The 25,063-nt window shown below is 38.9% G+C and overlaps 1 protein-coding gene across 2 annotated transcripts in view; it reads left to right on the top strand.

Moving 5' to 3' along the window:
* The first annotated feature begins 804 nt into the window (after window positions 1-804).
* gnai2b (guanine nucleotide binding protein (G protein), alpha inhibiting activity polypeptide 2b) overlaps window positions 805-25,063 on the top strand; it is a 55,728-nt gene continuing 31,469 nt past the window's right edge. Inside the window, exon 1 of one of the 2 annotated variants that reach the window (XM_042507258.2) lies at window positions 805-1,579. In XM_042507258.2, the coding sequence (XP_042363192.1) occupies window positions 1,462-1,579 (118 nt within the window). In that variant the 5' untranslated portion in view covers window positions 805-1,461. Of the gene's footprint in view, window positions 1,580-9,085; window positions 9,342-25,063 lie in introns of those variants that run through there. The other variant, XM_042507272.2, reaches the window with a different exon arrangement.

The following is a 25,063-nucleotide window of genomic DNA, read 5'->3' as shown; positions in this document are numbered from 1 at the left end:
TAGATATTTACATCTTGATAGAGATGTCTCCATGTCCAAACATGGTTTAAAGGAGGAGTTTATCTAAACCTGGTCAGTGGTCTTATAGTATCTGTCAAGTCTAAGCTTTGCTTAAAAAACACTAAACCTGAACTTTAGGTCGCTATGATCCCTCACTGCTGACCTTGTTGTGTCAACATACCGCTCCTTGGATCCTCACATAATCCAAATAGCACATACAAAATATTGCACATACATTGCAAATAACACATATAGCGCACGCCCTGCTTTAAAAAAAAACAATTTGATCATTTTAGAGTTTTGAAACATCTTGTCTACCAGGAGTACATGGGAGTACATGTACAGTTGAAAATTAGCCTGATTACTAACACTGGCACATTTACAGAAATGTTTATTAATGTGTGTTGTCCTTATAAATAAAATAAATGAAATGAAAAGAAAAATGGAACTATTGCACAATCCCTGCAGCCTTGAGCAGCATTGCTTCAAACCCAATAGATGTTACTGATAACTGTAAACTGATTTTTTCTTCGTTTTTTCCTTTTGTAAAACACTTTGAGCTGCATTTCTTGTCTGAAGGGTGCTCTATAAATAAACGTATTATTTATGATCGTTATGTCTTTATGGCTTTACAGAACATATGCCCCAATATCTGTCAGTTGCCACAGAAATGTCTATGTATGTCCATTTGGGGGCGCTGTTAATCAACTCTTCCCTCAGACTGATTCTGTGGTATTTCATTAACATGTGACTCAAGGACCCATTATCCATTTTAACAGCCCGTCCTGCATCTTTGCAAAGACAAACCTGCTCCTGCGCAGTTTAGCCATTCACTGGGAGCAGTTCAGGCTGCTGTACTGTGTTTTGTCGTCTTAGGGGCTGCCTGCATGTGAAATGCAGAGGAATGAAGCTGGCACAGCGCCCACTGCAGTCTGCACGCCGCACTCCTAAAATCACGCCTCGCTGCCTCCCCCTCTAATTGGTTCCACACGAGTCAGTGGAGAGCTCACCTGTTTTAATTGGACTATCGCGACAAGTTGTCAAAGTGACGTCGATGCGACTGCTCGTGCACTTTGTCAGAGGAGTATCTGAGAATTACTGAGGACAACCGACAACGACTGCAGCAGTCGCGCGACCGAGCAACGTGCTGCCACCAGGCCGACAACACCAGACATCCTGTGAATGGGTGCAGGACAGAGGCTGAGTGTGTCGACATGGACCAGCGGTAACAGCCTGCTGTGATAAACCAAATTTTTGGGTGCTTCATCTTTGAGCTTCTACTTGGACAGAAGAGCAGGGACATTGACTTTTTACGCGTGGGTAAAAGCTCCGATTTTCCTCTCTAGAAGGCAGTGCTGGAGGCTGCTCCATCGTTATTCTTGGCATCAGCTGGCACGCTGACACCATCAGCAGTGAAGCCTTTTTTGCGCAAGCGGTCGGTGCGCCCCTGCGTTTGGAGCCATGGGTTGTACGGTGAGCGCCGAGGATAAGGCTGCCGCGGAGAGGTCAAAGATGATTGACAAAAACCTCCGAGAGGACGGAGAGAAGGCAGCCAGAGAAGTGAAACTGCTCTTGTTAGGTAGGTCACAGCTGGTGGTTGCTCCTCTCCTCAAGTCATATTGAGAAAGTAAAAGGAATGTTTGGTGCTGCAGATGAGAAACATCACAACAAATCCACAGACCACCTGATTAAACATTAAAAAACAGGATCTTATAAATAATCCAGCAGCTCAACAAGATGCTGTCGAGGAAATATGAATTTAAAGGAAAAAGACATATAGTTAAGACTTGACCAAGCATCAAACCACAGTTCCTCCAAATAGCCAAGACCTGTGCACATCATTTTAGCTACAGTGCAGAGAAGAAGCCATGCCAATGCTCATGTTTCCAATACTTATACTAAAACACATATATACATAGCCATCCCAAGTGTCCATACGTATACTTTTTGTTCTACCATATGGTTGCCTTGTGCATCGTGTCCTTTTGGTCAGGTCATATCCTTAATTCTGACAACTTTCAGATGAAGACAGGTGACATTCAGCCCCAATCAGACTAAAACACTAAAATATGCATCTTACTTCGACCAGATCAAACAAAAGGCCACGAGAAGGACTATTCACAGCTTTGGGAGTAATAGACAAATATTGTATTGACTGTAGATTATTTAAAAGGGAACTACACCTATTTTCAAAATTCATACATGTTATTCTTCACGGTCCAAAATATTAGAAAACATGAAGAACTTGCTCCTGAATCCAAAACCTACAGTGCTAAAACTCAGTTTTATGATGCTGTAAGTTATAGTCTGGTGCTGCTCCATAGACAGTGAATTTCAAAAGATACTATAGATGACCCTGAATTTTCTGAGTAAATGGGTACATTATCTGTTCACAGCTGAGAATAAAACAATAGAATAAATAGTGTTTCCCACAGAATAAGAACCTATGTAGCCTTAGGAGTTTGAGTCGCATGGTGGATAATTGATCTGTCCAACCAATCAGAGCTGATCAGAAGTATGGATAAGAGGAGCAGTTGCTGCAGCAGTGAGTGAATGCAAACTTTGAGACATGTTATGCTGCTTTGTCTGTGCCAAGTATGCTCTGCACTCCCAGAGAGTGTTGCAATGAATAACCGAACTGTACTATATTCTGTTACTGATCCTAATGAATGGTTCAGCTCCAAAAATATGAAATCTATACTTGGTGGTAGATGTTTTTATCATAGCGGTCAGCCACAAGTGAATGAATGTGGGAAACCCTGTTTAGTCATTTTGAGAATAGATGTATTTCTAATAGGTCTCACTTGAGTCTTCACAGGTTTATTTGTACATTATGTGTGCTTAATGTAATAATACAGAAGTTGGTTTAGTGCCATGTGGGTGGCAACACATTACAATGAGGGGGACCCCCAGACAAATGTGCTCAGGGCCCCCAAAAATATAGAAATATAGGGCCTATACCTGTGTATCTATTGATCTATCTGTCTATATAAATAAATAAATATATATATATATATATGTGTGTGTGTGTGTGTGTATATGCACATATGTATATATGTGAGTGTGTATATATATATATATATATATATATATATATATATATATATATATATATATATATATATATAAATAAGGGCTGTCAAATGATTCATTAAAAAAAAACCACTTACTTCGCTAATAAAGCTGATTCTGACATGTACGTTGAGATAAGTCAGATATCATCATGTCAACATGTCACACAGTTTCTCAGAACTTTGAGCTGGCATTTTGCCCTGGAAGCTTAATTCAATAAATCAAAACCTTTGGACTAAAACTAAACATTAACAGTGTAACACTTCAGCGCCTCGCTCTGAAATACACATCAGTCTGTTCTCACAGAGAAACACAGTAAAAACAATCCCTGTTTGTCTGCTGACTATAAAAAACATTTTTCATTAAATAGATTCTGGAGCTGGAAAAACACACTCCCCCTCCCTTCTTCTGTATTTCACTCTACTTGCATGTGCGCACTCACACACACACACACACACACACACACACAATAAACACACACAACAAACACACACCCTCCCACTCACTACCACATTCTCATTTCCCTTCTTATCCGATTCAGCTGTCTTTGTTTGACATCATCTTGCTCTTGATTTGTCTTTGTCGTTCTTATCGTTTAAATGTGCACACAGCTCAACTGACAGCTGACCTGGAATACTACTACTCAGAAATTTGAGGACTCTGTGTGTGTGTGTGTGTGTGTGTGTGTGTGTGTGTGCTGTGGGGAGTGAAAGTGGTGAGGTGGTTGGGCTTGGGCGGGTGTCATCTCACTGCGACGAGCTGTTAATAAAGGACAGGATTAGTGCTGGAGGATGGCTGGTTGTTATGTTTTAAGGCGTTTTGACTGGACTCATACTCACTGAATATCAGTCGTCGAAAGAATCATAATACTGAGTTTTATCCTCAGTTTCAGTCTTAAACTAAGATGTTTATCAATGAAAATCTCAGTTTGCTGTTTGAAGACCGAAAGGCCCTTGTGTAAGTGTAGTTTTTATGCAGTATGTTCTCTCTTAAAATACAAACTTCTCAAAAAGAAGGTAGATGGTAGATTTATTGGTCATTTTTTAAACCTTTTAAAAAGTTAAAAAAAACAAATTACTTTTGTTCTTGATCCTGCTGCATCTTTGGAGGTGAAGGATGAGTTGATTAAAATCAGCAGCTACTGTGAAAATTTCATCCAGTTCCTTGGGCATGTTGCCGTTGGTGGCGTCATTCAATTGCTGTCGGTTAAATCTGTAATATCTTGCCCTATTTTGACTCCATGGAAAATCCATCAATGAATTCACCCTGTTTGCTTCCTTGTGTGAGCCACTCAATGTGCTCTTCACACACAGACACTTTTAAATGAGATGTGTATCCTAAAAACGTTGTGTATAATGTCAACGAGTGGAGTTGTTGTTACAGAAAGGTTTTAAGGTGACTGCTGACTGAATCGTTCAGCAACAGAACAAACATATTTTTTAAAGATATAGGAAAAAGACGTGGGTTACCTCTGAATTGCTTTCCTCAGCCTTATCATCACGATATATGTGTCTCTGGGCATGTTTCTCCTTAGACTTGTTTTCATGCTCCATATCTGAAATCTAACAGGTGCTATTTATTAACGTGATCTCTGGTATGATTATATCTGTCTAGCATGGAGAGTACGAGACCGTCTCGAAGGTAACTGACCACCAGTTATAGCTTCATATTGGGCCTACAGACATGGGAGTGGTATCAGTCCTCTCATCTAACCCTCAGCAAGAAAGCGAATAAGAGAGATTCTCAAAATGTTAAACCATTCCTTTAACAAACTGGAATAAAGCATCTCAGTTGGGAAAAGTTACTTTTTGACACAGGAGTTTGGTATTTCAAGCAACGTTTTCTCTGTCGTCTGAAGATTCTTACACATAACACTGTGTAATTACTGTAGTTGTTCAAGTCTTCAAATCAGCACTGGCACACCAGTATTTACCCACCATCATGATATTATGTCAGACTAACAAAATCACTAAATGTAGATAATATGACAACACCCTCTGGCTCATTCCTAGTGGCCATTTACTGTACGCAGTGAGAACATGGAGGGGGGTTCAGCTTGCAGACTATTTACTTTAAGGTTGAGTTGAGGACATTACGTATTGCTGTGTATTTGTCTCGCTTCTGTATGAAATTATACCAACTTTCTCTGCCAAAGAGAAGATGAGTCACTTGATGGTAGCCACTGAAGCAGGAAAGGGGAGCATCAAAACCTTTTAATGGCTTGACGGCATTTGGCCAAGACGTTTTTTTCTTTCATCGTGAGTTGTCGGGGGAACCAAAAAGCCTGTTCCTTTTTTAAGTTCTGTCTTTGGGCACAAAATGCAAAAACCAACTGGATTATCTCTGAGGTGTCTGATTAATGTAACAGCTCATGGTAAGTGTCAGTGAGGTCTAAGGATGGCCTGTCAGAATCAAATTATGTGGAGGAGAACAGAGTTTATGAACATTTAGTTGAGCTCTTTCCAGACATAGAGAGCTTTTACGTGTCCTCTAACTGGCCGGGATGATACTTTACATTATATTTCAGCACAGGGCTAAAAAGAAAACTTGACAGGTTCAGAGGACTCTTCTCTCACCACTCAGTGTTGTAAGAAAACACTGATTTCACCATGTTGCACCATACTCAAGAGCTCTAACTAACTGACTAGACGTCTTCTTCAGACCTGGAAGCAGGAACAAAAACTTGTGTTGTATAAATCTGTGATGCAACATCTTGGCATCGCTTACACACACATATATGTAGTGATGAATGATTTTTAAACAACAGTAACTCCCATTTGTTCCATTTTAAATAATTTTTAATCATAATGATGCAGATCTTTTTTAATTCGAGGGTTTCTGTGTGGCTGGAGAAAATCAAATATTACAATATTCTTTTACCAAATACCTCAATCACGATATTTTGCAATATTGTAGGGTTGACTATTAGTGCTTTCATAAAATATTCACACAATGGCATTTTTGATAAAAACTAATTAGTAATGTGGATATAATGACTAAGTGTGTACAGGCAAAAATTACCCCTTTTCCATCAAAGTTAATGTTTGTGCGTATGGTCTTTTTAAATACAGATGAACCTGCTAAAATAGGCAGTAATCCTTTTTCCCATTGCCAGTAGACCAGAGCTGGTAGACCACAGCTTAGTAAACTATAAAAAGCAGTATGGAGGCCAGTGAAAATGTGATGGCGGTTACTTCTTTTCAGTGTTGGAGTGCTGCTCAGGTGGTAATGGATAGTATTTTCTGAGAGCCCGTCAATGCCTCACCTCAGCCAAGGGGCTCAATTTGTGCGTCCACTGAGGTGTTTTATTTCCATCATTGCCATTGGAAGCCAATCAGAGCCGGAGCTGATAAATATCTGTGGCGAGTCATTCAAAAAATGACATCACTTTACTGTAATGCAGTCTTTAAAACCAAGAAAAGACAACACATCCAAAATCTAAGACAATATCTAATATCATATTATGATGAAGATATAAAATCAATATATTGTGTGGTCCCAGGTGTCGGTTTAGAAACATATTAATTCAGGTGTACTCCTACTAGAAAAACAAACAAAAATCTGAATCTGAATTTTGGTGGCTGGTCAGTAATAACATAGAGATCTTATTGAGTGCATCACTCTGAAATTATACCCTTGAGCCTTTTGGACTATTTGAAGAAAAATTGGGTTAGGGATCAGTAACAGACAATTAAGGCGCATCACTTACAAAAAAATCTATGCCAGCTGTCGTATAGTAAAGAGTAGGTATTGAGATTCAAAGGAGAATAGCTGTTTGAAGTTAAGGTAACACTATTATAAATGCAAAGCGATGCAGCTGTTGGTGATGTACAGTTACTGATTTAAAGCCCTCAGAGGGCTGTGCAATGATTTGGTTGCCTGATAAGTTAATGTAGAATGTTGCAGCTATAATAAGGTATTTTTAACCATTCAATTTGTAGAAGCAATGAGATCAAATTTAGCAGAAAAATATGACTGGGCACAAACTAATCATTAATCATCGCTGCTTGTTATGATTAATGATAAAATGTATTCCAATGACCAGTTTTAAGCCCGAATATTATAATTGCTTGCAATCATGACTAATTTATATTCAGCACATGTAGCTATTATCTGTCACATTAGTGATGTCTAATTAACATCGTGTTGCAATCAGAGGGGAATTTCACTTTTAAAAGTATTTTAAGTGGCAAACTGAGGGTCAGTTTCAGTTTCCCTGTAACACATTTTCACAGAGAATGTTAAGTGAGGATATACTCTTATTTTTGCCCAGCTTCTTTCCTTTGAACCCCCCCCCCCTTAAATTAGCCTTCACTGCAGCTTATCTCTAATTCTCACCCCAGGCAGACGATAATAATAGTGCTTCACAGACATGACTCGCTTCTCATGACAGAGATGAGGACTCCGGGTGAGACTGTCCGTCCAGAGATGACAACTTCACAACTACCCACAAACTGAAAGAATATACTTATATGCTCTTAGTCATGTCTCCTCTGAATACCACTAAGTCCTCAATAAATGCGTGCGTATTTATGTGCTGAAATTGCAAAAAAGACGCTCGCTGCAGCCTCATTTAGGATTTGTTACTTTGATGTAGTTGTTGCACCTTCACAGATTAAACAGCTGAGAGTCACTGGTGAGTTTTCTGTGTGAAGAAAATGAACAACGTCCAATAAATCCCTTGATACAGATTATTTCTGGTAGCAGCATAAAAGAGTGACCTCTGCTAGGAGTATCAGAGGCGATTTAAGGATTTTTCTTAATGAGGCGGCTTGGCTCAGGGTCACAGTGGACTAATGAGCAGAGACACATCTTTCAGGCCTTGTGTGTGTGTGCCTTTGAGTCTGTGAATGAGATGATGTGTGTGTATATATGGGAGAGTGTACATGTGTTTGTGTTTACTTAAGGTCATTTTTTTAGCCACTCGAGGGCAGACAATCTTCCACACACGTCATGACAGACACACTTGTGACATAACCTTTCTCTGTTGTAAAACAGCATTTATACGCAGTGCAAAGGGTCAACAGCAGCACTGTCACTGATAGCCAAACTGTGCTGTAGGTTCTGATCGATAGTTCACTGAAGGAGCGGGCATACAATAATATTGCAGTGTTTCAGGGTATATTGTGATAATGTGATGTGAAAAAAAAATACTATTTAAGGAACATACAGTTGCTACAAAATAAATGTCACAGTTGTTTTTTCAACATAAATGGAACAGTTCATCTTCAGATATGAAACTGAAAACAAAACTGAAACATTCAACATCACATACAGCAAGGAGCTTTTTTTATAAAGTGAAAATTAAAATAAAAAATGAATAAATAAAAATTGTTCTCTGAGGTTTTAAAGAACTACAAGTTCCTCCAACTAAAGGTGCTGACATTTTCTTTGTACTTTTTAATTAATTAATTGTATCCACAGTCATTAAAGTAAAAAGTTGATACAGATCATCTGTTGACTCCTACTCTGTTACGTCATAACTACCAGCAATAGCTGCTAAAAGAGCTATAGCTTTGTGTTTCTTCGTCTTCTCAGCCTTATCCTCAAAATATATCAAATGGTTATGTGACTTCTGCAACAAATCATTTGGGAGATGGGGCTTGCACAGTTATGTTGTTCATTTTTCCCCCCATTTGCCTCTCTTGCAAATGTGACAATTTGGTTGTTGTCCCTATGTGCATGTGCATCTCTTTACTAGTTGCTTGTGAAGCATTTCAGGGTAAAGATGTCTGATTTAGATTCCTTGAAAGATGAGTATGAACAGTTTGGGCATGAATATCATCTATCTAACTAATCTGAACTGAGCATTAAAACTTAAAAAAGCCATAATGTTAGCATAGTGTAACATACACCGTTAATATTATTAGATTGTGTTTCTTCTATTAGCATTATCTTTTGTCTGATTTCTGTTTTGGGGATAATCATGCTCTAAATTTTGGAACTACAGCTCCCATAATGCTTTGGGGGCTGTAAACAGGAAGTAAAATGATTCAACAGGGTCAGTGAGATGCACTGTGTTCTTCAACTTAAACCTTGTGTTTCTTAGCCTGTATTTGTTGACATTTTGGCGAATTGGAACAATTAAAAGTATGCCGAAGTAGCTGTTAGCAGATCCTGTTTACACTGTAGCGATGGATATACATGTAACTGCCACTGGATTACTTTGAAACTGGAAACCACTTAAAAATGTGATACCTCTCAAGCAAGTTCTGGAGTTACAAGGAGACTGCCTCCATGAGCTGTGAGTCTCCTACTGCTGAATGATGGTAAGCAGGCCAAATTAGCCAAACTCCTGTTTTTGGAATACCAGCATGCAAATCTCCTGTTTCTGTGAATAACTTTGAATTGTTGCTTCTGGAGGTTTCTGCAGAGATATCTGATTTCTGCCTATTTGTAGGAACTTCTTCATAGTTATTCCTAGTAGACCTGGACTGTGTGTACGGAAGAGTGAATGAAGGTAAAGCCACCTGGGCACTGATGTAATTTTGAGGTTATTTACAACATGCTCTGCATTTTATGTTACTGCAGTAGGAGTACATTTATCTGCTGACTTTGTGATACCTGCAGTTGTTATCCAGCAGTTTTCCGCAGCCTTTGAAGTTATAATGGAAGTGTTGGATGAGAGCTGTGTTTAATTAACTTACATATTTATCAAAGCTCACAAATAAATGCAAAATAGTAATCTGTTCCAAAGTCCATTCTCAACCCTGTATTATGCAGATGACAGCAGCTGATTCTTACCCATCTTTCATTTTCCAATCACATTTCCATTATCAGCCCCATTTATAATTTAGCACGCTTCTTTTATCTCTTTCCCTTCTCATCCTTTCATATTCTACTCAACCTCTTTCGTACGGTAGGTGAATAGTGTAAGACTGCCTCAGCAAGCGGTGAAGTCTTTTTTAAAATAAAGGCGTAACGTGTGTCAACATCAACCCACTCATGTAAGTTACACTTGACATGAAAGACAGTTAACGCAGGAGATGCTGGATGTGACTTGGTATGATCATGACCTTTTGATTGGTTTTGCAAAAAATAAGTAGGCTTTAGAATGAGAACAATATAAAGGATCAGAGGAAGAGTTAGTAGATGACAGAGGATAAGGCAAAAAGAAAGACTGTGCTAAGGATATTTATAAATCCATGTAATTAATTAGAAAGAAAAAAATCAGGCCAGATTAAATGGGAACGTTTAATATTCTCTTTTAAAATTTTGCGTTAGTAAAGACATTTTGTCAGCTCAGAGGACGAAATTAAAATTTGAGGTGACAAGGATATAGTGTGAGACCATTCATCAGAAAATAAAGGAACTTCATGTCATTATTATTCTTAAGTGAAAGCATAATCAAGATTACATTTACACAGAGATAGAAAGCAGGAAAGTGTGAATGATCTCACAGTAAGGTAAAGCCCATAAAGATGCAACTAATTGTTGCTTTCTTAAACAGTTCATCTGTTAGTTTTACAACTAATCTTTAGATAGTTTAGGCTTTAAAAAATAAAAAAAAAGTTTAAGGTGATGTCATCAAACTGTCTATTAGTAGGCCAGCAGCAAAAAGTACAGTTTATTCTGTTAACACCAAACAAAAGGTAAATATATTTACTTCAGAGATGCCAGAGTCAGGGAATGTTTGGCATTTTTGCTTCATAATTGAGCACGCAATCAAAATGCGTCCTCTGCTCATTAAAAAGCGCACACTGTATACACGGTACCAGCTGTAGGTCCTGGACTGTAAACAATGTGATGAAACAGGAGTATTCCCTCTGTGGATGATTTTCTCTCACTCTGAAAATAGGCGCAAATGACTAATTGCAGTTTGAAAAAAATGTCAGAACACTTTAAAGGGCAGTGGGCCACATGAAATGTCGATGTGATCAGATTTGATTTATGCACCTCTGCAAACATCCCACATAAATTGTTCCCTGACTTTGTTCAGTGGTACAATCAAAGCGTGAAGAGGAGAACAAAAGAGATCTCTCATGTCTCACATGTCCTACCAGCCAGGTTGTTCCACAGAGAGGCTGGTAACTGCAGGTATATTGCAGTCACTCCTAAATGTGCCAAATAATATCCTTTAGTTGAACCATTATATTTCAAATTTCTGTATTCTGCAGAGGTGGTAGACTAAAATGAAATGCTGCTGATGACAGACTGTTGAACATACAATATGTGCATATTAAAGGCCCAGTTCACCCTAAAATCAAGTATACATATTTTTCCTCTTACTTGTACTGCTATTTATCAATTGCGATTGTTTTAGTGTGAGTTGCTGAGTGTTGGAGATATCGGCCATAGAGCTGTCTGCCTTCTCTCCAAATGCAGTGAAACCAGATGGCCCTTGTAGCACTCAAAGCACCAAAAAATATATTTGAAAAACTCAACAGCAATGTTTCTTTCCAGAAATCATGACTCAGTTTCTCAAGATAAGTCACAGACCTTGTTGTGAGCAGTTTTTAATGTAGGAACTATTTTTTCTCTACCAAACTACACCAGCCAACCATATCACTGTGCAGAAGAAAGTGTGTGTCTGCTCATGGACGAGAGGCTTTTGCTCGTGCCAGTCTGAGATGTAAATGTTATTTAATCCTCCTCCGGTGAGCTGTAACAATAGTGGCTGTAGTTCATTAGAAAGAAAATAGTTGCTACATGAAACTGCTCACATCAAGATCTGTGGATTATTTGGAGTAAGCGTCTCATGATTTCTGGAAAGAAACATTGATGTTGAGTTTTTCTCTTTCTTTTCTGTCTTTTTTTTTGGTGCTTTTATCACTACAAGCTGAGTCCCAACATTATATTCAAGAGAAGGCAGACACCTCTACAGCCAATATCTCCAACACTCGCCAATTCGCACAAAAACAATCTAGGGTGATAAATAGCTCTACAGGAAAAAGGAAATATTTGTATTTTGAATTTTGGGGTGAACTGTCCTCTTGAAGCACCATCTTCAGTAGCAGGTAAAATAAGGTTTGTCAATGAGGTTTTATTGAATGTCCCATTGAGCCACGCCAGTGAGCCAACAAGGACAATCCCAGAGCCCTGACACTGGATTATCTCAACGGATTTCAGCCATCAATAATTGTGTCAATGCCATCTGTGATTTTCGCAGTACAACAAGCAGCTCTGTTTTTGGAGATCAGAAGTAATTTATTCCAATAGAGGGTGATTTAGGAACAGTTATCAACTGCATCCCCTTGTGGCCATATCAACAGTTTGGGTTTTCTAAGACAAAATTGTGTCATCACAACAACGGAAAGTAGAGGGAGCAGTAGCGACCAATAGTTTTGGCTGGTGCAGCAACAAGAACAACAACTTCACTGGCTTTGCACCCATGCACACAAATAATTCTGCTCAAAGGAATGCACGACTAAGCCTAACACACAGCCACTGCAAATGAAACCTCAGGGTTTCGGCAGTGCTGGGCGAGAGCTTCACATAACATTTTAATTTGATCATAAAAGCATTTTCAAAATGCTAACTAGTTTTTCACAATGAATATCTTTATATAAGTTTATAAAGATATTGTGGCAGTGATGAACAATGTGAGCGTTGCTCCCTCATCACAGAATTCCTGCTGCATGGAGAGGTATTTGGCCCACAGTTAAACTTTCAGAAATTTGGCAGCTTCATTGTTGAGGGTGCCAGTCATCTTTTCTCTTTCCTGTTAACATTTTTGGAGAAGCAATTAGCTTACATAATGTTCATCACCAGCTGCTGAAAGGTTTAAATGTCTGCTTAGCAGCAATGTGTGTTCAGTGTATTCAATAGCATTTATATTCTTATTTTCAGTGGCTTGGATGCAGAGTGCATGAAGTTGAAGCTCCATATGCCAACATTCAAGGTTGCTCATTGATTTGCCTCCCAGCTGATTCCTGGCATATCCATCACCCCCCCTTTCACACACTCATTCATAAAATCATAAAATATAGAGTAGCTTGACCGGTTACTCATAGTACTGACCAAAGGATACATCACACATTTGTTCTGCAAGTCATAAGCACATGCACAAAAATTAAGTTTTGATATTTAGTTAATTAGTGCGCATTTATCACAGGTAGTAATTTTTTTATTTATTTTTTGGCTTTGCAGGCCCAATTTTCATAGTAAACAAGACCTAAATCTGCAAGTAAGTGTGGAGGGAAAACACTCAAAAACCCTTCATTAGTTAAAAATTGGATCAAACCTCTTGACTTGATCAAAGGGAACTCCCTTAAGGACTAACGGTTCCATGTGGGCCAGTGTTACAGTGATCTAGGTCAACAGTGAGGTCAACAGAGGGCTGCAGGAATGACATTTATATGAATGTCAGCATGGAAATTAGCATCACCCTGGTTCTATTGAGTAAAGGCCTTTGGGATTATTTATTGGATTCTGGATTATTGCTGAAAATAAGCCAAACAAAAGTTTGCGATACTAACATGTTTTGTTCAGTAAGATAATCTTCACAAATGAACGCCACTTTTATGATTTCTGACGCATACATGCAATCGTTAGGTGAAAAGCTAATGTTAGGCTATAAATGGACTACACAATGATAACATGACTTCAGTGTTGCCACCACATGGAGGCTTTGAAGCCGTATTTGGTGTGATGACTAAGTGGCAACTTCTGAGGCTGAAAAATGAAGCCAACAACAGAAGTGCTAAAAACTGCAGCTCATTGAATGGCCACTTGAAGCTGGCTCCAAAACAGAGTCAATCCCCATCGATCCCCGTGTTAAAATGCCCAACTTTACAGCAGAAATAAAAATGTTTACAGCCTGGTACAAAAAATTAGTTTAGGTCAGTTATTTCAAAATTGATGCCAACTCTATTGAGATGATTTCTTTTATAACTCACCTTTTTCCAATTTATTAAGGCCTAAAGTTATGCATAAGGGGGACTGCTTGAGTGATGGCCTGTCTGCGAGTCATTGCTACCTGTTGCTACAGTCTGTGAGTCGCTCCTCCATGACAACGATGACACCGATTGAAATGTCAATCTTGAGACTTTAAAACAGCAGCCTACAAATTACTGGGTAACCTCCCAGTAGCTCCATCCATTATTTCTGCAGTCTATGGTGATGACGCTCTGTCACCGCATTTAGCCACTTACTAGCAACTGACCTTTTAAGACACATAAAGGCTTTAAAATTTTAGAATGGGGTATTTACAGATGTATTTTATATAACAAAATAAAACGTGAAAGTCTCTCAAGATTGTGTTAACCACACCCTAATTTGAGACATATAACCAAAAACCCACTCAAAAAAAAACATTGACTTCGAGAGGAGGGAACCAGAAGTGCTAAAATGCTAATTCTTGTCCATATTTAAGGACTCATTCCTGCACCACTCTACAGAAGCAATACAGGGTAACATAAAAGTCTCAATAGGGCAAACGAGCTCCTGAGTCTGTGATGCAGCTCGTACATTAGTCTCCAGGATGGCAACACTAGAATGAGACCCAAGCCAACAGAGGATGTGACTTATGTAAAGGCAGGAATTGCATTAGGAGCACTGTGTGGGCGATAGATTTAGTTGGTGTCATCTGCAGAAACACAGGCAGCACCTGCATCACACAGGCACTGTGCTGGTGTTTTTTTAAGTAATCAGACACTAGAAAGAATCTGTTAACACTGACTAAATTTATGCAATAACAGCTTGATTTCTTTGCCATATGTACCCTGTAAAGTATGGGTTCTTTAAATGTTTTTTGAAATATGCATATTTGCACTGGAAAAGTTCTCAGACTGGGAAAGTGTCATCATGGGTGTAATGAGTATGTCAAATTCTGGAGCCACAGAAATTAACCAGTGTCTGTGCCTGGTTGCCATGGTTACATTCATAGTGAATGATACCCTTAATACATTTTTCATTCTGCCAAAACAGCAGAAAACCAAAATGCTTTCAGCGATCACCTTTGAATGTAAAACGAGTCAATACTCACTGCTGGCTAAGATGTTTCAGAAAGATTTCATATGAACAAAAAGTTAACACAGAGGTAACAGATGGGGATGTTTTGCCAAGCAAAGGTTGGCGTCTGTCAAAACAGATTAAAATGAAGGAAAGGACCAGTCAGTTGATTATAACTTTAGGCCAGATAGATAAAGAAATTAACAAGAAACAAGAGATGACATGATACTGTTCTTCAGAGGCAGTGTGATTTTGTTCCCAATAATAAGCAAAGCGTCACGCTAATTTACAAGACACACTGGAAAAAGAGTAAAGTAAGTGAGAAGATCTTAAATGCACAGCATTCAAGGTCACCTCAATGACATTTCTGTTTCATAGATAATGGTGTGAGACAAAGAATGATCAAAGTTTATGCCTGTTATTAATGGCCGATTTCCATCCAATCGAAAAGATATTAATAATAATACAAAAACCTTTAATTTATGCATCTTGGTGTTATGCTATCACATGTCTAAAAATATTTGTATTGCCTGCTTTTGTGGCTCAGATCAGGATCCGGAACGACGGACAGGATGCCTGTCTGTGTGCATTTGATGCATTAAGTTTCACCGTGGAATATTATAACTGTGTAAAAAATGCCCCGAATTTTTAAATTGCTCTTGTTTGTTCTTGTGGGAGACCTAATTTGGTTGGATCCAGCCTGAATTAATGTGCCATTAATTTATCAGTAATTCAAAACTGTCCAGTCTAGAGGGAAAAAGATTTTGATATCATTAAAAAAAAAACTCTCTAGATTATGAAGTACATTCAACTCGAGACACAAACGTAGGTCCTAGAAATGGATATTATTTTAACAGCAAAGTGGTTTCTTTCTTGTTTGTTCTGTTTTCTGTCTATATCTATCTCCTGGTACTTAAGTTTAACATTTTTATTTCTGCGTGTTTCTCTTATGAAAATAATTAGGATATAGTCACTTTTGTAGGCTTGGACGGTATCTATTTTTTCATGCCTTCCTGAAATTTCGCTGGGGTAAACAGTTATGACAGTGTTTGTGTGCGACGCTATCCATCCCCACCCACACCCACCCCCGCACAAGCTCACTACGCTTTAGTCTGAAGTCACAAAATGTCAAAAAAAGGTAATATACTTATACAATATACAATTATTTTCTGAGAAATACAGATGAATATGCAACCATACACCTTCTGAATTCAAATTTCTCTTTTTCGTCTAAGACTAGCCTTTGCTTAATTGCCTTGTTAACACATCATGAAATATGCTTCATTCAAACTCAACAGAAACAAGATGAAGCTTGCCAAACCATGTGGGTTAGTCCTCTTAGTCATTTAGTTGGTTCACTATTCCAACAGCCGCCAGGTCTTATGTGGTATAAATAAACCCGTCATTTACCGAGTTAGATGTGAAAATCTGCCTTTTTCCCCCACAGTCTCTGTCCTTCATTACTAGCCACTGGCTTACGCTTTTGTAACGTTATCCCGAGTCGCCATGTGAGAGTAGGACAGGTCACACAGTTGAGCTTTTATTTATTTTTACCCCTTTATTTAGTCAGGGTGACCTTGATAAAACTCTTTAATTCTGTGAGGACTCTTGTAGTGTATTTATTTGATTGATATAAGCAGCACCTTCAGTCCATTTTTCTTTGTAGGTTTTCATCTTTTTATGTTATTTGTAAATCTAAGTTACCTATGAATGCTCCATGCAATAAATAACTTTTTATGCTTTTCCCCTAGAGCACCGAGTCATAACAGTAGGATATTCAAGGATAGTATTGATAACATCACACTAGATTAGATTTATTATCAGTTGAGTTTATTACAGATATAATAATTGGTTTTTTTTTGTTCTTAGTGATCATACATTTGACTTGTGCAGCATGTTAGTAACTTGTCATTGCTCATTGTTGTTTTGCTGTGAATTCAGTGAGACTCGAGACTAGTCAGTGACTTGGATCCTTGTGTTCCTTGTGTTCCTCTCTCAGCAAGTCAAGACTGTGGTTAATGGTTTATTGATTTTCTATATCGCCAGATGCAATTCAGATGAGCTTTACTACATACACAGAGGCCCTGCTCTCCAGATGAATGGATAGGTTAAGTGTTGAAGTCAAAGCACGAGTACAGCACATTAATGCCATGCCTTTCAGCTTTGTGTTGGACCATTAAAGCATGAAGAGATCATTAGATGGAAGTGTGACAGTGAATAAGGACTCATCACAAGCCATTTCAGAGGCATACACAGATGAGAAAACTACTGTGGTTTTGTCTACATCGTTTAGCTTATAAACGCTATAGCTGTAAAATAATTTCCAAATTAAACTGACAAAAGGAAACAGATAAGTACCATCAATGCTCTTCACAGTCTCTGTCGTCATCCTTCCAGTATTTACTTGAAGTTCCATTAAAACACAACAAACTGGTTCGATACAGAGCACATAAAGAGCTGTTACTCAATGAGTCTGTGCTTTTAGAGTATTATAGTTTTTCTACTGTGGGCCCATGCAAACGTGTAAATGTGTTAATGTTTGCAATTTAGTTATGGTGAGGCAATGTGGTGCTGTAACCATGGCAACTTACTAGTGCATGCACATGCAATGCCAACCCTCATTTCACTACCAACACTGCCGGATCCGACCTCCCCATTCCAACATTTGGACGTGTTTTCCAGGTGGAAGTGACACAATATCCCATTTTCATTTCAAGCATATCAGCCATCAGCTGTTTTGTCAACAGTAATGAAACAGCTGCTGTAACACACAGCAAGCACCTCATAGCCACATGGGCATTTCATGAAAATCTGTTGTTTTTTTAGTTAACAGACAGACTGTCAGGTGTGAATAGTCATTTTTTACCCACCCAACACAAATACACAGAAGCACACTACATATGCATGCAAGGGTGAGTTTATAAATTACACTGCTCTTTAAGATAAAGATGTGTTTTTTCAAAAGTCCCAGTGAGAGTAACATTGAGCAAGCATGCACAATACCAGGACCCTAATGGCAGCTAAATGGAATTCAGCCATAATTTCATCAAATGCTTCTCTTACTGTGGCATATTGAAATGTCTTCAATGAAAAAGCCCTATTGCATCTTTAATTTTGAAATGACTTCTTCATAAACCCGCTACCTTCAGGGAAATTAGGCTATTTTTTGCATTGGAAGATTTTGTGTTCCTTGGCCAACCAAAGCTCCCAACATTTGTCTTAGCTCATACAAACATGCACAACTGCCCTGTTTGCCATGTGCCACTGGTAGCAGAGCCCTCACTCTCCCTGACAATCTGTTGTGCTGACAGAATGCGGGATGGTTTTATGGGGTTTCTCTAACACTGCAGCAGCTGCCCGGCACTCCTGATGTCTCATCTGTTTGCTGACGTGTGTGTGCGAGTGCATATAAGCTGACAAGACGGTATGCAGAAACATAGGGAGGTGGGAGAGTAAGCAGTATGACTGCCAGGCAAACACCAGCTGTGATGGTTGGATATGAGAGGACTCGCTTTCCAGGCACAGTAGATTGAGTACAGGAAAGGGCTGGAAAGATCTGAATTTCTTAGTCTTATATCACTATAAAGTCTGTACTTCATTGCAGGCTTTAGATGAGGCATTAGATGAACTGCAGTTTTGGGCACTTCTTTGTTTTTTTGGGCCTGGAGGTTGACTCTTGGTCAAATATCTAATAATGTTTTTGCCATTAAGATATTTTTATATACGGACCAAGGTTTGGTACTTAAACCTACTCAGTGGCATTTTACAGTTTGAAGAAAAATAATGTGTGTGTGGTGGACAAAGTTTGTAATGGAGACTGTGGTTCATAGGCATTTCTTTGCTGCAGTTTCTTGTTGATAAAAGGCGACGTGTATACCAGATACAGATATGTATTATAGATATGTAATAACAGATATGTAATAATTGTATCATTAGTATTATTTCCTCCCATCCATGGTTGTTGGTGTCACTGTCTGCACAATTGGAATACTTTTAATGATATGTGATGGAGAAAAAAAATAGAAACAATGTCCATAATGAAATCTGAAGAACATATTAACTAAGCTGCAAATAAATAAATAAATAAATAAATAAATCTGAGCTGTTTCTATTTGAATTTGGTAATATTCTGGAATTTCATCTTGTTACCGAATTAATGCCCACAATTAAAAGGTTATGCCAGTTGTGTAGTATTAAAGCAAACAAATAAAAAGTGAGCTTCCCCTTTCTGTTTTAAAAACCCTTGTTTTAAAAACCCTTTAAAAACCCAGTTTTTATTATGAGATAAGTTATTTGATGACAATTTGACCCAAACTGTGCTGAATTATGGTGTGTGGATTTGTGCACAGGCTTCCCTTTAAGGTAATATGAGCACAACATTTTGCACGCTGCCTGTGTGTCTGAGCCAAGGATTTAGATAATGACAAGATCAGTGTCAGAAAGCTATCCAAGTAGATATCCCTCCAACTATTTCCAAATCAAGTTATCTTTGTAGCTCACACCTTCTTTTCTCCAGCATTTGCAGGGTCATACCTGAGGGATTAGAAGCTTGATATTTGGTGAGATTAATTTTAATTTCAGATAAATTCTCCCATGACAGCCTGTCTTAGGACGATATTTACCATTTAAAAAATGTGGCTTATTTATTTTTAAATAATTAAGGAATTTGTTTTTTTTATTTTCCACAAATCATGTATCGAAAAAATATTGGGTTTTAAATTCATGCATCATATTGATATAAATACATTTCAAATAATCCCCAGCCCTAGAAATATGATTGGAGGCTCATCACAAAAACGTATGTCTTGATTAGGGCTTTTTTTTATTGGCACTATTGGACATGCCGAGTCAAACCATGCTGCACTGATTTGCGTCTCCTTTACAAGTTTAAACATGCAGAGTTGTGCTTAACATGGACCGACTCAGAATTGGGCCAAAGCTTGTCTGAGCGTCTCTAAGCAGATTGCTGTGATGTTAGAAGGGCTCATAGGGGTCAAGGTTATTCGTTGTCAAAATTCAGTAATGTTTCAGCGACATGTTTAAATAGCCTTTGTTGCTATTGCCAGACATACTGAGGATACTTTATCAGATTCTACTATGTCTCAGAAAAAGAAATGAGAAAGTAGAATAGCGAGCACCTGGCCTGCGGATGAAACAGAAGCCCTGCTTGCTGTTTTGAGTGAGAAGTCCATGCAGGACGACACTGCTGTTGCAAGAAGAATATGAAAACGGCTTTAGAGACATTGCAAGCAAGCTGGAAGTGATGGGCATCTGGCGAACATTTGTGCAGTCCAGAAAGAACACTGACAACAGTACAAGTTGACCACAATAACACCAGCAGGGTGGACAAAAAAAACTTCACATTGACTCATAAGCACATAAGATGTATGGAGATGTGACGAGTATGAAAACTTGTACTCACGGTCAATCTTCATCTTGATGAATAATAAAAAAAAGACGAGCCACAGTTGATCTTATATGAATATATAGGTTTAATGACAACATAAATCACATCTGAGAAGCTCTTAGTAGAGCATGAAAATGTGTGGACAAAGAGACAGTTTAAAGTAACAGAGGATCAGCCAGATTTATACATAACATTTCACACATCATACAAATGCGTCTGTCATTATAGTCACATCCACAAGGTCTTACTTTCATAATATCTTAACATTCAGACACCCTGGAGTCAGTGAAGGAATCTGAGGTCCTCAGTAATATCTAAACCATTAATGTGTGAATCATACATCTCTATACAATTATTCATGATTACATTCACATACTTTCATATATAATAATTTTCTACGACAAGATGGAAATCCCTGTTGCACTGGTAGCACTGTTCCATTATAGAATGGGATAAAAATGAGAAGCATTAAATAATTAAAAGTACAAAGCTGACATTTTTCAAAAGGTAGGAATCAGGACAATGATACATTCATAACCTAATTCCTGAAAGGTCACATCACTGTGAAAATCACCTACGAATGATCTAATATTAGCAAAAAGACTTCTTTATTGCAGCGTCTCACTGAGATGTACTTTGCTTTGAAACATTCTGCATTTGACATCAGGAAATCTTACGATGTCGAGAGTGGTTGGATGATTGGCTTTAAAGAGAGAACAGTTGGGCATCACTGGTGGAGCAATGAAATAATCTGTTTTGTGTGTTTTTTACACAGTCGCAGCTGAGGATGTAGAGGGAAATTGATTAGACAAAGAATGGCACCTTGTTGCACAGCATGTGCTTTATTGAGGAGGAGGATGAGTTGCCAATGGTGACTGAGAATGTTGTATTGGAAAGGTATAAAGCACTCAAGAGCAGTGCCGGTGACACCTACCCACTGCTTAAAGGCATTCATTTAAAGCAGGATGGTTGATGGTGCTGAAGGATGCACCAAGGTCTAAAAGGATTAAAAGTCAATGTGCACTTGCTTCTGTTATTAAAGGAAGTAATAAAGTGTGTCTCAGCTCATCATATAAGCTCAGTGCTCTTTCTCAGGCAGAAGTGATTGATTGGATTGCATACATATCTGGATGTCATGTAACAGTTGCCTTTGTTTGTCTGGGGCTCTCAGTGTGCTGTTGTAGATTTGTATGCATCAGAATGAGCATCCTCTTGTCTCTGTTGTTCCTCCCTGATGCTCTCTTTTCCCTAGACTGTACTAAACAAGAGTCTTTAAAATCTACACCTGTTCCTTTGCTTAACTTTCTCTGCAGCTGCAAGCGTGACTGATGATTTAGACACCAAATATAGAAAAACTGTGAAACTTCCATCACTTCCTTTGTGTTCTGCTTGATGTGCTACATTGACTTTTTTTTTTGGAATACTGCAGAGGCTTCGAGATGCACATTAGCAGTTTCGAATGGATTGCAGGGCGTAAATTGAGCATCCGGGTCACATCAATGCGTCAATTGCTGCTTGTGAGCACACGTAACACAGGATTAGTTATCATTGGCTGTACAGCACAGTGCAGCAAGCATCCTACTCTGCAGAGAAAAGCAGTGAAGCTCCGCTGCTCCCTGTGAGGCTGATGACCTACTTTTCCACTCCAGGCGATAACATACTGTACAGTATCCAGCCATGTAAAATTCCTCCATTTCTTTCCACTTTGCATGTGAAAAGGGATGCAGGGTTGGTAGGAGGAGGGGGGAGCTGACTGCCTGACTGTGCTTAAAACACCTGTGCTCCCTATTCTAGTTTGTAGACCGTCACCCACTAGAACGTGTACGTTGCTATACAGTTCACTATGCTAGATCTTTGTTCCCCCTGGCTGCTTGAATTGGTGGAGTAGCTGCATATAATAATTTAAAGACTGCTGCTATCTGCAGGCGAAAAAAGGAAGATAGAGAAAAACTTGATTTCAGGCTGGGTGAAAAGGAGGAGGTTGTTAATAACAGCCTGCTGACAGAGGGCAATGGACTAGAACCAAGTGCTTTCCACTCATTTAGAGTGTCTTGGATTAACTCCCTCACACAAATAATAAAGTGTATCCACTTTCACTGACAAACACACACAGAGGCTGAGTCTCCTCGACTGACTGATAACTGAAAGTGTTGATGATTTACGGTTGGTCATTGAGATCTTCCTACCTTTGGGCTAAATGTTACACTGTTTGCTCTACCGGCGTTTTTACTCCATCTAACAATTTTTTTTACAGTTTACTGTTATGAAATGAAAAATATGTCTTCATAACCTGGCAGAATCTAAAGGCTTAAAGGTTGATTTCATGAACATTTTTAGTTCAGTGTTAAGCACATACACTCATTTTTTCATCAATTACTTCATTAATTGTTTCGTTTGCCTCTTTCCCATTTGACAACAAAACAAAACAGAAAAAAATTGTCTGGCTTTTTTCTTAAGTGGGGAAAAGGTTACAGTCAGCATTTATTCCTTGGTCAAGTGACTCTGTAGTCACTCCAATAGTAGCGCTAAATTTCACCCCTATTCTGGTGTAATGCAAAGATGCACCTTCAGAAATTCTGATGGCCTCTGTGCAAGCAACAGCTTTTTTTTTGCTTAAAAAACTCCCTGTTCCTGCAGGAAACAAGGCTAGTAAGAGTGGTGAGAATGGATCAAAAGTGTTGGGTGGTTCATCATCACAAGCAACACCTTTGGGATGACACTTAGTCAGCAATCAATATCATCATATTGATCATGTGACTAAGAAGCTGTACATCCTGCTCAACTATGACAGACAGAGGTCATTGTAATATGTAGGATAAGGGATTGATTTGGGGTCAGAACACTTGGGAGTCAATGCAAAATTATTTTTTAGATTTTTTTTTTTTATGACAGAGCTGAGGCTAATACGTTTGACCTGTCTATTTTTTTTTCAAGTTGGTCAAATCCAAGTAATTGAAAGACAATCCTGAATTTGGATCTTTGCTCTTAAATCTCAAGTCTTTTGCTCTGCTGTCAGAAAATAATGAGACTTAATAGTGGATTCAGATTTAATTAAATGTTTTGCTGCTGATGACCAATCTCATAAACACGCACATTTCATTAGTAAGGATATTATTTCTGCTACAGCAGATCTCTATTCATCAGATACTGTATGGCTGGATAGACGTCAGTATGGCTCAGTAAGAATACTATTTTTAAATGTATTTACTCATGTCTGCTTGTGTCAGTCAGCACTCTCAGCACACACTGCGACAAGGCTAGAAATAGCATCAGCATCATTGTTGTGTATTCTGCTCAGTGTCATCAACGCCCAGAGGGGGTTAACCTTTTAAATGGCGGTAAAAGCTAGTTGGATGTGAGCAGTCGTGACACCATCGAGTGGGGGCACTGGGCCAGGATGAGAGCGAAGGAGGAATCGTGTCACAGCCAGGCCAGTGAGTCATTCTCTCACGGCAGTCACTTAGACAATAGAAAGCCTATGACGCTGGCATATGCTGAGATTTGTTACATGTTCCCACTGAAGAAATGCCACGGCAGTGGGCTGTGTGACACAGAGAATTGAAACATAGTGTTTGTGATTAGAGGCCTCGCAAGGATGCTGTGATATTGTTTTGAAATAGCAAAATGGATTTATGACGTTGCCTTTGTGTGTTTGTTCTGTGTGTGTGTGTCCTTTGCTGAGTTGTTTTCTCACCTAAGCTGTATTAAGTTTCTCTAATTGGCTGGCAGAATCTTACCCAGGCTAGCTGCATGGCTATAGGGATGCCAGGGTTAGTCATTCAGTCCACCTTATTGGTTTAGAGTGAAATATCTCCGTTACTATTTAATGGATTGCCATGAAATTTTCTACAAACATCCGCGGTCTCCAGTATATTAAGCATTTGGAAAACTGACATTACCAGGTAAAAATGTGTGTCCTTTTCTATCACTCTAAATTTGCACATTTTTGCACGTCCGTGAATGCAGGCGGAACTTGTCATGAGTTCTTTTTTCCCTCACCAGCAGTTTGAGGAGTTTGAGCTGCAGTGACAACAATTGATCTCTTGATCTGGTCAGAGCTGGTCAGATCGATGAACGAGAACAGCAGCTGCTGTTGAGGCAAGTGAAAGCAATCTTTTAGACCCAGCGCAATGGATGGTAAAGCTTCACTGTCACTGCTTCTGGTGTTTTGCTGCTTCATCTGTGCCTAGAGTATGCTTTGCGCTCCGAGAGTGTGGTGCAATGCATACCTGAATGAATTCCAATAGCACTCCTGATGAACGGTTCTACTTAGAAAATATTAAATCAGTACGAAGCAACGGGTGTTTTTTTTTTCAAAGAATGTGTGGGAGACCATTGGTTGAATTCTTAATTTTAGTAAAATATTTCAGCAACTGAGCTGAGCTGGAGCAAAACACTCTGGATTTTCCAATCCATATTCTGACCTACACCTATGGTCATGAGCTTTGGGTAGTGACGGAAAGAATGAGATCACAAATACAAGCAACTGAGATGAGATAGTTTCTCCATAGGGTGGCTGGGCTCAGCATTAGAGATAGGGTGAGGAGCTCAGACATCTGGAGCGAGATCGAAGTAGAGCTGCTGCTCCTTTGCATCAAAAGGGGCCAGCTGAGGTGGTTCGGGCATCTGATCAGGATGCCTCCTGGACCCCTCCCATTAGAGTTTTACCAGTTGGTAGGAGGCCTCAGAGGA

This window comes from Plectropomus leopardus, chromosome 2 (assembly GCF_026936395.1).
Source record: "Plectropomus leopardus strain MGB_pleo_1.0 chromosome 2, ASM2693639v1, whole genome shotgun sequence".
Classification (NCBI taxonomy): Eukaryota; Metazoa; Chordata; class Actinopteri; order Perciformes; family Serranidae; genus Plectropomus; species Plectropomus leopardus.
This window is presented reverse-complemented; position numbering and strand designations above follow the sequence as displayed.